Source organism: Musa acuminata, chromosome BXJ2-6 (assembly GCF_036884655.1).
Source record: "Musa acuminata AAA Group cultivar baxijiao chromosome BXJ2-6, Cavendish_Baxijiao_AAA, whole genome shotgun sequence".
Lineage (NCBI taxonomy): Eukaryota > Viridiplantae > Streptophyta > Magnoliopsida > Zingiberales > Musaceae > Musa > Musa acuminata.
Genome location: NC_088343.1, coordinates 36,497,006 through 36,516,268, shown reverse-complemented (window position 1 = coordinate 36,516,268; position 19,263 = coordinate 36,497,006). Strand labels below are relative to the sequence as shown.

Sequence of the window (19,263 nt, the reverse complement as noted above, 5' to 3'; positions counted from 1 at the left end):
AATATGAATCCCTAATATCAAATGGGATATAAGAAGCCAAGATTTTGCATTTGAAGATGTGATCCACAGCTATGAGAAAAATAAAGCAATCAGTGCAACTTGAATGTTGATGGAAGATTTTAATATGCAAGAACATGAATCATTAATTCTTCTCACATTCTATTCCATAATTATCATTGCTACTCAAAGTCTAGGGATGATCAATATATGCAACCACTGTTTTTTGTGATTTTAATTCTTATCATCCCTGTCAAAAAAGAAGTAATATTACTTCATATGAAAAACAGAATATTTGATGGAAGAACAAAAAAAAAAAAAAAATCCTTTGGAAAACTTTGTTCTAATAGAAAAGAATCACATAAAATTTTAGCCAACTCTGCATATCTTAACTTTCATATACAACACAATAAAAGTATTTAAGCTTTTGAATAGAAGAAAGGAATTTTAATTTCTGTTGCAAAATCTTGACTTCGATTCACGAACAAACACATAATATGAGAGAAATTTTACAAGCTACAAAGTATTAGAATGTCACATATTCATGAAATGACAACTTTTAAGAGTATAAAATGAACAAATTTGAGGTTTTCAGATTAACAAATATGTTAAACAAACCAAGATAGATTTGACTCAATTATGTTGAAACCTCTCTAACACATTATGATTGTTCAACTATCTTGATCTAATAATGCAGGTACATATTTATAATCCTGAGAGCCTACTTAATCAATAAACAATTGTTCATGTTACCTATTTATCATGTCCTAATTAGAATGCATGTGCCAATTCATGGGAAATCTGGAAATGTATGTGCTAATGCAAACTTTAACTAGACCTTGATAACCAATGTGACTTGTAAATTCATGCATTGATAGTTTCATCTGTTCCATATGATGTGATCTTTTTTTTATAATAGAGGAACAAAGAGAGAGGAATTTAAAGATTTTTTTAAAGATAATAACGAAGAAATCCGATAATTATCGGACTCGCTTGGATGGTTATTTATAATAGAGGAGTATAGAGACAGGAATTGATTAGGGCATTGTTGAGAACTAAATGGTAGAACATTGTAATTTCTTTTCTTAGTAAAACAATGTACAAATGAGAATCTCTATATTTTCCCAACATTTTCTTTCCTATAAGATATGGTTCATTCCATAATCTTCCTTACAAACATAATTCTTATTCATTATACTTATTTATTCATTCATGAATACGGGAAAAGAAAGAAAGAAAAGTTAAACAGGAACCTCTCTTATGTTCTTTTGAATCTTAGATAACATCATTACCCTGCCCAATATACTTCCTTCAATGCCTACTTAAAATTCAATATAGATAGCAGGGATTTACTGGATATGGATTTTCACAGTGACCACTTTTCTCATAAAGAATTTTACCCGAGATTATCTTTGATTTCTCAATAAAACCATTTGTTAGCATAATGCACTAAAAAACTGAAGCTGTTGCAGTTGAATGATGCTTGAACACTATGGAAATATCAAGACTTTATGAACCCTTCTCTCGGGATGCTGAACCTCTTTGATAGAGTTTATTTTCTCGTGAGTTGTTGTACCTCACAAAGAGAATCAATTGGATGAAAACAGTTGAGATTTGCACTTAAAACATATGGAGAATGGCCAAAATGGTTCTTAATGATCTCCTATTTGATATCTTTAATCTCAAGGAATCATGAACATAGTAACATAAGCTCTAAGTAGGCTGATATTGGAACTAGGATATAGTATATTGACATGATATTATAAAGGGACATGTTTAGTCATTCCAGTGAGAGAAGGCTTAATCAATATATACTTTTGCACAAGTAGAGTTTTGGTTATTGATATCTGCAGCTTTTGGTAGAGTGTCATGAAATTTCAGCACTTAAAAGGGAAACATATGCTTATCATCCTATATTTAACAAGCTTTGGGTCATTGAATTATGTAAGCATGGCACAGTACAAAAATCATACACAATAAAACTTCAACACTGACATGGAACTGCACTTTATTGCCATTTCTTGTGTCAATTTTGCAGTACAGAAATATAGCACATAGTTTATATCACCTTCATGCTTTCATCTGACATTTTTTTTATTATGATCACAACAATTTTTTATAGAAAACATGAAAGAGATTACACACTGAGTTTCGGATGGAAATTATGACTCGCAACTTGTTTGGTGAAATCATCGATGCAAGCCATTCTGATCCTCTCAGGGGTAGCTGGATTATCGAGTGGGAACCAATCATGATATCCTTCTTCTGCTCTAGCAGCTACGATGGCATCTTTGATGGCAAATAATACTGCAGATGCAAGGAAAAATGGTGGCTCCCCAACGGCTTTTGAAGAGTGGATTGCTTTAGGATTTTGAACACCCTGCAAAGAGAAAAAAGTTGTGGCTCCAAACCGTGAAAGTATGAGCTTTAAGAAGACTAACATAGTCTTTGATTCGTGAAAGTATGAGTGTGGGCAGGTTTAGGAATATTAGAAACGAACTTAGGAGTTTCAGATATAGTTGGAAACAAGAAGAGTCATTAGATAGGACTCTCTGCACTGAAGACTCAGGGAAAGAAAGTAATCTGCTGTATACTACATATGGCAGAAAAACAAAAATAGAAGATAATTTATGGAGTGGTCTCAATCTATAAAGATCCCTCTAATGAGTAAAAGGAAGTTCAAATATGTGAATGAGGCTATAAAGATCACCCCAACAAAATAAAATTGCTGAAAGGAAAAACCATCATTTATTAGAGGTAGCTTGGGCGTTATGTTTACTACGAGAGTTCCAAAATATTTTTTGGGGAGAAGCTATTCTAATTGCATCTTATTTAAGCAAAATAAATACCAACCCGAGTACATAATTTTAAAAAATCCCTAAACATTCTCCTGCAAACCTATCCACAAACTAGAATATTTAGTAATTTGACTTCAAAGGTATTTGGTTGTGTAGCATTTGTTCATATACATAGTCATAACCGCACCAAACTTGATTTGCAAGTATAAAAATATGTTTTCTTAAGCTTCTCACTAACTCAAAAGTGATATAAATGCTTTGATCCTCCTACAAAACAGTTCTATGTAAGTATGGATGTCATCTTTTCTGAAAATTAATCTTATTTCTCCCAAACTTCTCTTCAGGGGAAGAATAATATGGGAAAGAAGTTTTGGAAAACTATTAGAACCCAATCTGTAAATTCTCCTTCTGAATTCATTCCCATCACAGGTACATCTCCTCAAAATTCACCTTTTGAATTAATTCCTCTCATAAATCTACCTTCTCAGCCACAACCTATTTCTTGTACTATCAATCTAATGTTACAACCTCAATCTATTTTGCCAGAACATGAAAAATCTGATGTAGTGGGAGACTTAGTGATTGATAACAGCAATCAGAGCTACATGTTTATACAAGGAGGCAGAATTGATAGGGTTTGGGGCAACAACCACACAATGCCCGCCAAGAGTCAGCTCTAAGTGCATTTGATTATGAAACTTCAGGTACTTCAGACCATTCTTTATGCCTAGTACCCTATAAGTTTCAAGATCTTGATGTTCCTATTGCTCTTAGAATAGGAACAAGGTCATGTACTATTCATCCTATTTCTAATTTTGTGTCATATCATAGATTGTCCTCTTTTAGATCATTTGATTCTAACTTGTCAAAAGCAAATATTCCTAAGTATATACATGAAGCTTTAGTTGCACCTGAGTGTAAAAAGGATGAGTTCAAGGAGATGAGGGCATTGGAGAAGAATGACACTTGGGAATTGATAAATTTATCTAAAGGAAAGAGACCTATTGGTTGTAAATGTATGTTCACAATGAAATAAAAAGCTGACTAGTCAATTGAGAGATACAAATCAAGGCTAGTGGTTAAAGGATACACTCAAACTTTTGGGATAGAATTATCAAGAGACTTTTGCACTCATGGCAAAGATAAACAGTGTTTGAATCCTATTGTCTCTTACAATAATTTTTTACTGGCCTCTACAACAGTCAGATGTGAAGAATGCCTTAATGGCAAACTAGAAGACGAAGACTACATGGATCTACCTCCTAGTTTTGAAGGAACATTAGGGTCTAACAAAGTATGCAAGCTATAGAGGTTACCCTGTGGATTAAAATAGTCTCCTAGAGCATGGTTTGACAAATTTACTAAAGACATAAAGATATGAATATTGACAAAGGCAAGGAGATTACACTATATTTTATAAGCATGCTAGTAGTGGAAAGGTCTCAATACACATTGTGTATGTAGATGACATTATATTGACAGGTGATGACCTTGTAGAACAAAAGAAATCAAAAACCTCCCCAACCAAGGAGTTTGGAATCAAAGATCTTGGATCATTAAAATACTTCTTGGGTATGGAGGTGGCTAGAATGGAGGGGATCTGACTATCACAAAAGAAATATACACTGGATTTGCTTATGAAAACCGATATGAGGTTGCAAGCCATTTGAAACACCTATTGATCCCAACCACAAGCTAAGTGCAAACACTAGTGAGGTGGATAAGGGACAATATCAATGCCTAATCGGAAAATTAATTTATTTGTCACATACTAGACTAGACATTGCCTTCGCTGTTGGTGTTGTAAGTTCGTTTATGCACTCAACTAATTGAGAACATGTGAGGTCTGTTGTTAGAATTTTTCAATATCTCAAATGAGCTCCAAGCAAAGGGTTGATATTTAAGAACAAGGACAATGTATATGTTAAAGCATACACATGCTGATTGGGCTGACAGTATAAACGATAAAAGATCTACATTTGGATATTGTACCTTCGTAGGGGGAAATTTGTTGATGGAGGAGTAAAAAACAGAATGTAGTGACTAGAAGTAGTGCCGAGTCTGAATTTTTAGCTATCACACAAGGAATATGTGAACTCCTTGGGATAAAAAACTTCTAAATGAGTTAATAATTTCTTGGAACCAACCAATGAAGTTTTATTCAGATAATAATATAGCAATTAGCATCTCTCACAACCCAGTACATCATGATAGAACAAAGCAAATTGAGGTCGATTGGTGTTTTATTAAGGAGAAGTTGGATGACAGATTGTTATGTATTCCATTTGTCCCTACCAAGCAACAAGCTGCAGATATTTCACAAAGGGGCTTCAAAAGCAGCAATTTGATCACTTAAATAACAAGTTGGGGATGTTAAAAATGTTCAAACCAGCTTGAGGGGAAGTGTTGACATCTGTCAAATCTGCTGTGACTTGATTTGATATGTCAAGATCTGCTATGATTTGATTCTTAACATAGGTATGCTACCTTATTTGAAGTGATAGACTAGGATATGATTGCTGATTTATTCCTAGTTGTATTACCTTTTTTGTGTACATTTTTTAGTTGTATATTTCCTAGATTAGCACTTAGATTTATTTAGGTAGCTTTTCCTTTCTTTCTTTTCTCTTGTTTGACTATATGTACTTCATCCTGTATCCAAACAAAAGTGAGAAAAGAATAACTCATTGTCTTCTATTGTCTTGTTCAAAAAGGATGTGATTTATACTTCAAATGAGGTCACCACAAATTAAACAGGAGCATCAGATCAATGTTCTCTGACTAACTCACAATTTCAGTTTTAAGAGGGAAAAAGACATCCACATGAATCTTTGACTATTTGATAAGACTAGCAGGATCCCTGAAGTTCAGTAACAGAAATAGGTAACAGAAAGGATCGACTGAGATTAACTCTCAAGCTAAACTGTCCAGGTGATCCAAGAAACAGATACAGCTAATTCTGGTGAAGAGATTCAAAAGCTCATTGACACATCATGACTCTGCTAATTATGATGTATTCATCCAAATGCAGCTAAATTAAGGACTGGCTGGAAACTTAACCGAATCTTCAAGTTAACTTGATTGAGTTTCAAGTCAAGTTTTTATGTTTTTTAACTATTATTGCACATATTAGCCTAATAAGTTAAACAGAATTAAAATCTCTTACATCATAAAGCTTGTGGTAGGTAGTATGTCAATTTTCATTACCTGAATGTTTGACATTTGACAAATGCTTATCCATTCATGTCTATACTGTTAAAGTTCTACAAATTTCTAGATAACCTAATAGTTTGACATCTATTGAGAGATATCATTTAACACGTTAGCTACAGATTTTAGCATGATCAGGATCCTGGAAATATAAAAAACCTTGAAAAGCATCTAAAATAAGCTTATAATAATACCTTAAAGGTGAAATGTTGAATTTTCGAGAAAAAAATGATGACAAAAAAATTTAATAAATTTGTAGTACCTTCAAAAGTGAAACCTTGAATTTTACTGGGATATCATTTGCAGTAGGGATTTTGTAAGTTCCAGGTCCAGAAGTATACAAGTGGCCTGGTCTAATCCACTTGTGATCTGCATCTCCCCATTTTAGCTCTTCAAGTGCTATCCAACCCAAACCTTGAACAAAAGCTCCCTCAATCTGTAAACCACATTGAAGGGAAAAGGTGAAGGTGGTAAAATATTAGGAAAAATAATGTGAGAAAAGAACACATAAGTGAAGAAATCCTGAAAAGGTATCTGCAAGTAAACTAATATGCCTTTCTTTATTTTTTTTTCTTTATCTTCATTATGGACATGACTATCCCATAAAATGGCAAAAATGAATAATGAAATAAATGCCCCAGACATAAACATTCAAAAGAATAACATAATTATGCAGATGTATTTTTTTATGAACAAAATCAAACATAATTTTAAGTTACACTGTTACATTACCATTTTGCCAATAGCCACAAGATATATATCATGGGCAAGTTATAATCTAATGCAAATTAAAAACAAAACAATTTCAAACAACTATGAAGTTTTAGTTATTTATTTACTTTTATTTTCTTTGTGGAAGGGGGACAACAAAAATAACATCCAAAGAAAGTTAAGTTAAGTTGGATATGACATAAACAACAAACAGAAGTTACAAGCCTATTAAATGTGACACAAACAAGCTATACCATGGTTAGTAAAAAGGTACTTCAGTTTATGCCCACACTATTGGGTACTTAGGTTTCTTTTTCTCAGATCAGCTCAAACTAGATTATTGTCCATTACGAAGAGAGATTTTTTGTTTTGCCTGCTCATGTCCATTTGGATTTTGGACATCTCAAATGATCCTCTTCTTTCACCTCCAAAATTTGAGCTTAAAACTCCCAACATAAAACATGTTAACCATAGAATGTGTTTAAAGGCTCTAAACTACTTTAAATCATTTTCCTTCCTTATCCTTGATCTGTACTACCTGCTTGTTTGATATTATTTGGCTCACAAAGTTCACAGGGTGATGGCATCTGCTACCAAGATAAAGCCTGTTAGTATACCATTGCCTCCAGTTTTATCTAAGGTATGCCTGCCTGGTTGCATGTTGGAATGACACTTGATTTTGGAACTCGCCTTGGTTACACACAGATTTACTATGAAGTCTTCGGTGCTCATTCCATGAGCCTCTTCGGAAGATCCAACACACATTTAAAGTGTAGCACATGTTTATTCTATAACTTTATACTCATTCTAATAACTAGATCCATGTGATGCAAGGAACAAATTAACCTTGACAAAGGGAAGAGAATAACTGGTCAAGGTTTTAAACAACAGCCACAACATATTGGCATCAAGATGCCACATGTTGCAAATTAGCCAGCATCTATAGGAAGTTATCAAAAATATTAACTGCAAAGCAAACAATAAACACACAGTTCAGTTGACTAAATATATAATGATAATGGTGAAAATAGCATTATCAAAGGCTTGCCTAGCAGATATGATATAGATCTAGAGATTCACATCAGTCGAGATTAACAGGCTTCACCAGGGCATGCCTTAGGCATTCATCTCATGAGCCTTTTGAAAAGACCTGTTAACCTAAAAGGTATGCCTCTACAACACTACACATTATTTCATCTGTCCTTATTGTCAGTAGTGTAGATCCATATAACAAAATTGAGAAAAAGATAGGAGTTCTATTCTTCAATAAAGAAAAAGAGGTCAACTACAAGAATGTTCCTTCATTTGTTTAGAAGAAAAAGGATAGTGAAAATGTGCGTTTTTATTATCTCCTCTGTTCTCTTACAATACTTCAGCCATTTCATCTCTTACCATTTGAGCTAATGAGATCGAGAGCATTTTTATCATGCTTTCAACTTGATGAGTTCCAATGAGTGCCTGGCATGCAGTAGTGTTCCAACATGCACTGATATGAGAATTCATGCTGGTATGAGGGTGTAATGATGGTTATTTACTTTAATGTTAGTTTGTGCAGAGTAACATAAATTTCAGGCTGTCATGTCAATTTGCTTGGATCCTGACACGCCACTAAAAACTAACTCCTGTTTTTTTTTTTTTTTTTTCAATGTCCCTAAAGGTCATATACATCTTAATTTCTAGTTTTATTCATCCAAAAAGTAACCATAGTTTCTTCAACTCACTAGCCTTATGCCTAATAACCAGGCTCTAAAAGGCCGTGACCCCTTTGCACGCATAGGCTTTTAACAAGTTTGTAAAGAAGCGACGATTTATTAAATGATAAGTATTCATTAAGAAGTTGCTTCTCTTATGGTAGCCCTTATATAGTGCAAAAACAGGAAAATAGAAGCAAAATATGTAGCTGCATGATCTAAGAATAAGCCACATATTTTTCTGATTTTTGTGCACATATAGTTGCATGTCACATCCAGCCATGCTGCATATTGTGGTTGCATAAGCTTGTAGAATTTAGTGATAGAATCACTCTTCACATCCTGCCACATAAATCACATTCAGAAGAACCACAATTGGGTAGAACAAGAGATTAGTTCACTAAGAAAGGAAAAGAGACCACACAGTAGGATGTTTCATATATCCTAATTTGCAGTCATTATCTTTTCTTTCTTTTGCTTCATTATTTTGTTTGCTTCCCTAACATTTTTCTTAATGCATTTGTATCAATACATTATGCTATTGCATAATGCTTTAACCAACTGGGCTAACAAAGAAAGATTAGTGTATGCTTTTTTAGATATTAGTGATCACTAACCATATCTAAGTTTTGGAAATGTTTCATTTTGAAGTTATCACTAACTATAAATTCCGATGTCCTCATGCTTCTTGCCTTGTACCATGCACCTAAGCTTCAGAAAGCCTCTAGCACTTCAATGTGCTTTCTCCTTCTAGCACCATGCAACTTTGACTAGCACAGAGTGCTCAAAAAATCCTTGATCTATGAGTATGAGTATGAACATTGATCTATGAGTATGAGCCATCAGAACTTGGTTTTAGTCCTGTTGATAACTAAATGCACAATTCCCAGACTGTCTATGATATTGACATCAGATTGGAAAAAATTACTGTGACACCCACACAGGGAAAACAGTGGAACTGTTGAGTGCTGATAACTAAATGCACACATTTTGCAGCAGTTATATGGTTAAAAAACTGATGCTAGTGGTGGACATCTAAGACCATTGACAACCAAAAGGGAAGATCTATACCAAAAAAAAAAACAAACGTCACTCTGTAAGGGCCTTTATCTTCAAGAAACTTGTCCAAGTTTGACATAAAACACACTTCATGAAAGAGGCTAAATATTGAATGATACTCTATAATTATGAAGAAAGATCCAATAAACGCTGAACAAGGAACTGTTAGGACAAGTTGCATTCAGTAACAAAAGCTTAAGAACCAAGGACACAAAGTTTGTTTGATGAATGCATGTAACTTTTGACAATAACTGCTAATGATTGCATTTTTATAAGTGACACAACACATTAAAAGGTGGACATGACGTATACCTGCCCAACATCAATGGCTGGATTAAGAGAATGACCAAGGTCCATGATGATATCAGCTTCCCTTGTGTAAAAATCTCCAGTAAGTGTGTCAATTTCAACTTCTGCAAATGCAGCTCCATATGTGAAATAGTTGAATGGAGTCCCCTTCCCAACTTTCCAGTCGAAGCCAATATTAGGGGTGATGTAGAAACCATGAGCAGAGAGGTCTATGCGTTCCAGGTAGCATGCACGCACTAACTAGTGGAAACATAACATGAACTTACAGAATTACACGTCTTTTTAACATGGCACAACAATATTGATGTGAATTATAACAACTGCTTTGCATCAATTCATATACATAATAAACTTCATTTGCACAAGTATGTGCCTCAAATTATATATGATAAGATGTAATTGGACAAAAAGACACCAGGCAGAAACTATACTACGGTTACAGATGCCATAAAATAGAGCATGACATGCATCTAGCACATTGCTAGTAGACAAGGAGAGATAAAACAAGATTAATACATTATTCTAAGAGTTACCTGATGAGCACTTAGATATATCATGGGACCATTAAGCATACTGAATAATTTTGATATAAAATAGGTCAATTTTTACAGTTTGCAGTCAAATAACAAGAAAAAACAAAAGAGTCCAAGTTCTGTAGCGGCCCATACTACATGATCCGTACTTGTCTGAGAAAATGATGATGCACAAAACCATCATATTCATGCGAAGTGCTTTTCCTTTTTATAGTTCTACTTTAGGTGCTAATGAAGCAACTGAACCACTAATAAATTGGAGTGGACAATTCCTCTACTAGTTTTAGCCTGAAGCAGTGATGATAGTCACTAATTATAGTTTAACTACTACAATAACATGACAAGGAGCTTGTTACATATGCTGCTTTTGAGATATACCTTCCACAAGATAACAAAAACAAAAATTGAATAAATAAAAATATCTAATTCAGAAATGGATCACATTTATTTGTTGACCAAAAGATGGTTTGCATGATTTGTGCATAATGCATAATAAAATTATACAAACAAATAAGACAGTCTTGCCTCATACAACTTCCGTGGATCGATAAGATCAGTCTGAACTTCTTTAAATGACCTTGTCAAAGAGATAATGATGAAAACTGGCAGATATTTCAGGAATTATAATGATTTTGATCAATTGAGACAACAGAACTGATAGCAAAATTCACAGGTTATAAACCATCTTCTGCAAACGTTGCATGCATGGAATGTCAAGGTTTGCAGGATTGGAGTTTAAGATTGACCCAAATGAGCTGTCAAAGATTCTATAAGTATCTTAACAAAGGCTGTTAGATGGTTTTCAGTGAAAGACATGCTGTACCTACTAGCCAGTAGGAAGTTAAGGTGGTTTACAATTTATTGTCTAGGAAGACCATTGATATAATCCTTTGTTTCTTTTCACTCTTATTCTGTACTCACTAATAAAATACTTCAGTGGATTGAGGTTGAATCCAGATCAACTAAAGGTCTAGGATCAGAATTGGCAATAAATATATAAGTAATGCATACTAGAGGGAATATACATACGATAAAAGAATAATAATTTTGTATTTATTACTAAAAGAAGAGGGACTTATAGAGGAAGAAGGATTTTATAAGAAGCCTTTCAATGGAGTAAAAATTGAAAGTTCATCATACGTAAAAGAAAATTTTTCTAAATAAATCTGACAAAGTATATTAAACAAGTAATTCACAAGTTGCAGAAAAAAATTTGCAAACTTTTAGTTCAATGTTGGAATAAGGATGCCCACAAATGAACATTTAAAGAACCAGAATTAGCAAAAGATAAGAAAGTTAAAGAGAGCAAAGCATCACCTCGGCAAAAGAAGAATGGGTCTTTGTGGTAGCAATACATTGCATTCGTGCCTTTATTTGCTCACAAGCATCTAAAACTGCAGCACCATATAGATCAGAGCTTGCAGAAGCTGCTGTTGGTGATGCGTTAGGTACCTAGATATTATCAAAATTGTATCAACTAAAAGGAAAAACTAAGACATGCAGTGTTTAAAAGGTTGTGCACGTGAAGAAAATTCACCTTATCTGTACTTGTATCTGAGATAAATACAGAACTAAGGGGAATGTTGAAGGCTGATGCAGCTATCTGTGCAACTTTTGTGTGTAGGCCCTGTCCCATCTCAACACCTCCATGTGTCACTAGAACTGTCCCATCAGTATAAACTTGCACAAGAGCACCAGCCTATAAAAGAAAATGAAAAGCGGGTGAAATAATTAAAGCATAACAGAGCATGCACGAGACATTGATATTCTAATTTAACCATGAACCTTCTTAAAAAGTTAAAGTACATTTCTAGTAGCATATTTTGTAATATTTGTCTAAGAGTACAGATAAAAAACATATTATAATTACTAAACAGGATAATGATCTCTCTTCAGAACATGATATCCAAGTTTACTAGAAGACGAACTTTTAGACATTTAAGCAGAACAAACCTAGTCATCATTTTTTCATAGTTGTTCAAGTAGAAACGGACATAATATTTCAATTATGCACAGTTAAATAAGATTTAATAGAAGAAGGATTAATAATAACAAAGAACAATTGATACGAATAGAAACATATCCTAATAAAAAGTAGAAACTTTGCTAGAGGTCCGTTACCTGGTTCATATGCTTTGTGGTAAAGGAGATACCAAACTTGGTAGGAACCATTGCAACTCCACGCTTTCTCCAGCGGTTATGGAGATTAAAATGATTGACATTTGCACGAGCCTTTACAAAATCACAAGATGTCTTCAATTCATCCCACAGCTGAGTCAATGTACATGATTGAAGTATCATACCATAATGTAACATGGATCCTTCATTGTGAAAATTAAGCTCCTGATACCACAACAATGAAATATTCCGAAAAAGAATGAAAAATCAACAGAGCAATGTCAAAATTTCCCTGTATGAGAATTATGCATAACTAAACTTACCCTTATCTCTTCAGGACTTCTCTGTAGCTCCATGGCAATTCGTTGAATCCAATTTTCTGCAATAAGCATTCCTTGAGGACCTCCAAAACCCCTGAAAGCTGTATTACTTGGGAAGTTGGTGTAACAAACTTGTCCTCTAACTCTCATATTTGGAACATCATAAACATTGTCAGAATGAAACATAGCACGCTCAAGGACTGAGCAGGACAAATCTAATGAATTCCCACCATTGTTGTAGAGTTGGAGATCCAATGCCAAAACTTCACCAGCAGTAGTAAATCCAACCTGTAAAATACTCATAGTTAAACTTTTGTTCTTAAAAGACAAATAAAGTATATGTTGTCAAACTTCACAGTTTTTCCTGATCAAAAGATTGGGTCAAGTGTATAATGTTGGATCAATTTGAAACAAAAGAGATAGTGCACTTTTAATGCCGAGACCTCAAGAAGCTAGGTGAAAGAAAAGTTAGCAGCATTGAACTATAATATTTAAAAGTTGAACCATGGTATATAGCTGATGCAAAAAAGAAAAGTCACTTCCTTTTTCAGTTCTAAAAACAACTTTCAGTGAAACCAATTAATATGAACTCCTTGTGTTTAAAATCAAGGTAAAACCATTGAGAAGTACTTAGCGAATTTAGTGGCAATTGAATTTAGATTAACTCTATGAGCATATTGGAGTTCAGCTCCAAAAAACATATATGAGTTTCAGAATTTACTTCCTTTATGGATTTCTATTGAGCACTCCTAAAAATCCTTAATAGATCCTATTTATATCCAACTTCAAAATCTCAAATACTCCAAAGCTAAACAAAATCTGAAGTCTAGTTAAGCAAAAGAAGAAAAGGACAAATTCCTAAAGACATGCTATCTTTAACAAAATGAAGAATGTTCTTAAAGCAATCTAATGATCTGAAAGATATAACATGACCCAATGTAAACAATTCCAAGCCATCAAATCTGCAAATTACTTTCAGTTGCCTTGACCAAATGCAACTGGCAGTTTAAGCAAGAAACAAAATCAACAATCTTCCTGTCCTAACAAGGAAATATATCCACTATGTTTCTCATTGTCCTTCAAGTTGCCATGAATCAAGCAACCTTCACTAGAATAAGTATTTCATATATATCCTACAGCTAATGGTAAAGAAAAACTAACTGAAGATCTTGGTCTCAGCGCAAAGAGCTTGCCTTAGAGCTTGATCTTTTGCTTAGCAGGTGAAGCAAAGCTGAAAATGGGTTCACCTAATGAACAAGCAAAGCTAGAATAGCTCCGATTCCTAACACCAAATTAGACCTCAGTAGCTCAACATCTAACTTGAGCTCTTGTGCAGCTCAAATCCAATTAAATCAGCAGCTCAAGTTCAAACAACTAGTATCTGTTAAGCCAGGCCTGAGAATCCAATACCCAACTCAGCTAGACCAGTTTCCATCCCAAATAAAAATGGAAAGGTCTACCAATAGATATTCAAGGTGAGCTACAAGTTCAATAACTTAATATCCCAGAAAATGTAGAATTTGCATGATAAATTTACAGTGCATCTTGGACTACCCAACTCAACTCTTACAGAAACATCCTCCTTGCATAGGAAAGATAAAGCGAAAGCCACAACAAGTAACCCCTCTTGCATCTCGCTTGCCATGTCTCTCCCTTCTTTCAGTCTCTCCAACAAAGGATTTCAAGTCTATCCTAATCTCCTGAAGAACTTCTACAACTTTGCCTCGCTTAATATCTGAAATTCTACAAATAAACTCCACAGAGTATACAATCACCAAAAAGTTACATTCCTCATCATGATTATAAACATCTTTAAAGACCCTATCCTTCCTCAAACAAAGGAGACAAACCATAGTTTTAGAAAACATCTAAACAGAAAAACCAATTGTATGATTTCCCTGGACTGAAATTTTGTATTCATCTGTCATTCATGGATAAAAACTGGATGCCAAAATTAGTTTTCTTAAAACAGAGATAAACATCCATTCTTACACACAGGTATTGCAAGTTTGCAACAATAATGTCTCCAAACCTTACTTTCCATCATAGGACCATGGGTAAGATGAGGGATTTTAGCCTCCAATGTACCAACCTGTATCAGTTAGCTTACGTTGTTCTGACAGGTACTGGACCTAAAACCTAGGGAGATACTGTAATAGAGTTGGCACTATGGTATTACAGTATTTTCTTGGATATATTAGCCCTTAATTTATCAACTGTACACATTGAACAAACCTAATCTATGTTTCATAGAAAAGAAATATATAATCTAACGTAGAAAAAAAGGAGAGTAGTGCTTTTAAATAACTACCTCTGTAAATTATTGTCTCCAGTATTCACCGAATACTACCCTTCTCCTTCACGAAGATTTAACCCCTATCTTCAATCTTCTATTTATATCCAAAGTTACCCATTTCTGTCAACCAAGGCTCATCTTGGGAGAAAATCTTAGCTAACGAAAAGTGTGTTACTCCTAATTTCTCTTTGTTCCCTTCCCTCTTCTTTTCTTTTTTTCTTTTTCTTCTTCTCTATGATTCAGTTGATACATTTGGTGTCGGCATGGTCTTGGTTTATGTCATGACAAACAACTACTTCCCTCCTTTTTCCCTTCTTCTTTGTAGGAAGGTGCAAAACTTTCTTAGCTGGAAGAAACATCAATTTTGTTAATTTTTTAAATCCTTTACAACTAGTATTTGATGACATATATGTACAAATATCAAGTGTTCGACTTCTAACACCATATCCGGGCATAATCCACTTTGATTTTGTTGAATGAATAAGATGTTAAACAAGCACATTAATTGCTCTTCTTTTTTCCTTTCAATCATTACAATAAGTTAGGCCTTTATATCAAGTTTCTAAATTATCATCAAAAAATTTATATGAATGCACTTGTTTGTGCAAAGAATAGTTTAAAGAGTATGAAACAACATTTTGTCCAAAGCATTAATTTTGGTAAATTCGCTTGCACTCCTAATGACCATCATCAAAATTGAATTGTAGTACTACATCAGATCATATGAATGGTCAGTGCACGTAACAGTTTGAGGAAGCATATAAAGTTATAAACTAAGCTTTCTTCATCAAGGTTATTTGTTTATACAATGTTTGGTGTTTTCATAATCAACAATCAGAATTTAACAACTAGTGGGTTAACTACTATTTTAAAAAGCCTAAGCTCATATGATAGGGTTCAACTTATATATAAGCTCTAACATCACCTTGCATGCAAGCTGGATGAAAAATAACCTTGACATATGTAAGCCAAGGTTAATGGTATTTGCAAGACCCATATATGGGGTAACACTGAGCAAAAGATCGAAGGAAAAAGGATAATATAGGAGAACTAGGACCTTAACTCGTGACCTGCTTTGTGGCCATGAGAAAATGATTAGTTGCATGACTACTACACGCAAAAAGGACTGCACCGTCACAAAACACTTAGTTGAGAACTTGGAATAATTGCTAGATGATTTTGTCTGTAACTCCAAGAAAACCATCTTGGAAGTAGAAAAGGAGTACATGACAAAATCCACCACATGAATTCATGACAGTGCAAGTACAAAATTAAAACGTGCTTTCATACACCTTTTCTTAATTCAGTCAGTTAGTGCAAGAAAGAAAAAACAGTCAGTTCAATTATGACATGGTTTTAGCCTTTCAAGTAATCTTGAACATTGTAGTAGTCGTAAACCTCCTGTTATTGTCATTTCCAACAAAAGTAACAAAACTTCATTTCTTATAGTGGAGTGGACATCTATGCAACAAAGAAGTCATTGTTAATAAAGTACTGCCCAATGCCCTAGAACTATCAAAAGATTAAAAAAGTTCCTGTCAGCAATACGATATAATGACCTAGATTTTAGAACTATTTGATGGTGTCTAAAAGAATAAACTATAGCATATAATAGATCTTTTTTTTTCATTGTATTGAGCATATATTTCAGTTGTGTTGGATTCAATGAGTTGTCCAAAGTCATAGAACCATCAAAGGCAACTAAAGTTCCTTTCCGCATTAGGAGATTATGATCTGGATTGTAGAACTATTTGACGGTGAATAAAAGGGAAAATAGTAGCAAATTTTAGATTTTTTTTGTATATTGAGCATATGTAATTGTTGTGTTGGAAATTGAGTTCTGACTGATAACTTACCAGTCCATCTTGTACTTCTCATCATCAGCATTTTTTCATCTCGCTTATAAATCAGACATATCACATGGTATCTAGGTTACTTGGATATTTAAAGGTGTGGAACCTGTATGCTCATTGCAACATTTAAAGATGACATATTAATAGTGTCAATAGAATTAAGGGAACTAACAACTAAAATAACAGAATATGCAACTTATAGCATGTTAAATGGTCCTGGCAATGTGTTCAAATTTCAGAAAGGTCAGCTCAACTAAAACAATGTTGATTTCCTGAAATATAGCAACTCCAAATGACAATGTGTTATATACGAGTTGGTTGGAATGCATTTAGTTGTTGAAACATAATTTCTAAAATTTTAAATTCTTTCCTTAGCAAGTGTCACTCCATTTCTTATCCTATACCTTGTATTTTCCAAGGAAACTATGGCGCTGTCCAGTTATCATCATGTCTGTATCTCTGTCTAATATAATTTTCACAGGTCTCCTCAGAAGGTATGATGGCACAGAAGCTGCAGCTGCAATGAAAGCAGATCTTGATTCTTTTCCACCAAATCCACCACCAATGCGCTTAGTCTTGCAAACAACTTTTGAAAGTGGAAGTCCAAGTACATGAGCAACACATTCTTGGTGATACTGAGGACACTTCAAGACAAACAAAGATATATAATAACATAAGTCAAACTAGAACCGGAAAAGCTTTCATGCAAGTAACTAGAATCAGGAGAGAAGCAAGTTAACATATAAAAGGAAATTATCACCGAGAAGTTCATAACAACCACAAAATATATATATATATATATATATATATATATATATATGTATATGTACATATATATATGTATATGTACATATGTATATATATATGTACATATGTATATATGTATATATATATGTGTCTTTGTATAAGCAAACTTAAATAAAATTACAAAATACTAACAATATTAATCCATAAAATATAACATGCTGATGATTTTCTTGTTATAAATTTAAGTACTTATTAAAATTTTCATAAAAAGTTGTCTTCGAATTAATTGTGCCTTTCTGCAGAATTTAACTGCCAATTATCAAGCTTACCCAATTTTTTGATTTGTAATCACAATTGCATTTTAATATCAGACATAAGTGATAGCTATAATGTTCACAAACATATCCTTAACATTCTTATAATAATACCTGAAACCTCAACAATGTATAACCCATAATGGACATAAAATTGCTGCATCCAAGAAGTAGCTGTTTGGTTAAGCCCAAAATTTGGAATGTACCATAGTCTACTTAATGATATCTATCTATATCAAAACCAATGGTTGGAATACCATTTTGGACTAGTTCATGCTATCACAGATGGCTGCCACATGCCTGCAACACAGATGGACCTGCGGCTGTCTTTTAAGTGTTTAAAGCAAGGATTTTAGTTTCGTATTGTACCGGTGTTTCGAGCTTTGCCCAGTATGGTATGGTACGGTATGGACGTACCGAGCAATACGCTAGGGTGTACCGCTTGATACGTGTATATATATATATATATATATATATATATATATATATATATATATATAATAAAAAATTAAAAAAGAAAAAGGAGGCATATGCTGCTTCGGCGATGTCACCTCCTTTTCTTCTCCTCGTCACGTCAGACAAGGAGAAGAACATGGTCTTTTCCTCATCTGCGGCGTTTGACGAAGACGTCGAATGTCGCAGATGTCTCCGGCCTTCGACGAAGAACGTGGCAAAGGCCGCAAGCGTCTCCGGCCTTCGGCGAAGAATGCAACGAAGAAGCTGAGCCACCGCCTCTCCGTTACCTCTTGGATCAGGATCGTCGAGGGAGGGCGATGTCAGATCGGAAAGCATCGAGGTTCTCCCGATTCTCCCTCTTCTTCGAGAGCCTTCTCCCTCTTCTCCCTCAACGCACCTTCTTCCCTCGCCGTAGGTAGGCCATAGCAAAGCTGATACCGCCTGGTACGAGCAGTATTATTTGAAATTAAAATCCTCGGTTCAAAGTCATTCCACTCTTAATTGCCTTGGAAGTGTGTTTACTAAATTGCTTGAGTGCTGCATTATCATTCGAGGCATCAATACTTGCCCGCTGCTCGATTTCAAAACTAATCAAATTTTGTTTTTGTAGGTCTTTCAGATAATGTTGCACCTAGGTTCTAGGCTGACTCTTTGCTACCGGACATCATAAGGATACCTCACGACTTAGACAAATTCAGTTAAGTCCATTATAACATGGACTGACTTTTATCAATATGATATCCAATTGGGATGCAGACCAGTGGATCTTACCTGGTTTGGTCTAGTATGGACTGTACCATACAGTAAGCTCACTGAACTGAATTTATTGAGTGGTAAATTGCTTGGTTTTG

General features: G+C 34.3%; 1 protein-coding gene across 2 annotated transcripts in view; it reads right to left on the bottom strand.

Annotated features, from left to right (window-relative positions):
• Nucleotides 1–1,988: 1,988 nt before the first annotated feature.
• Nucleotides 1,989–19,263, bottom strand: part of LOC103989027 (xanthine dehydrogenase) — a 32,146-nt gene continuing 14,871 nt past the window's right edge. Inside the window, exons 7-14 of one of the 2 annotated variants that reach the window (XM_009407760.3) lie at nt 17,300–17,539; nt 12,750–13,034; nt 12,430–12,651; nt 11,846–12,007; nt 11,626–11,760; nt 9,779–10,015; nt 6,268–6,441; nt 1,989–2,377 (exon numbers count right to left, since the gene is read on the bottom strand). In XM_009407760.3, coding sequence (XP_009406035.2) covers nt 2,135–2,377; nt 6,268–6,441; nt 9,779–10,015; nt 11,626–11,760; nt 11,846–12,007; nt 12,430–12,651; nt 12,750–13,034; nt 17,300–17,539 — 1,698 coding nt within the window. In that variant the 3' untranslated portion in view covers nt 1,989–2,134. Of the gene's footprint in view, nt 2,378–6,267; nt 6,442–9,778; nt 10,016–11,625; nt 11,761–11,845; nt 12,008–12,429; nt 12,652–12,749; nt 13,035–17,299; nt 17,540–19,263 lie in introns of those variants that run through there. The other variant, XM_065113806.1, reaches the window with a different exon arrangement.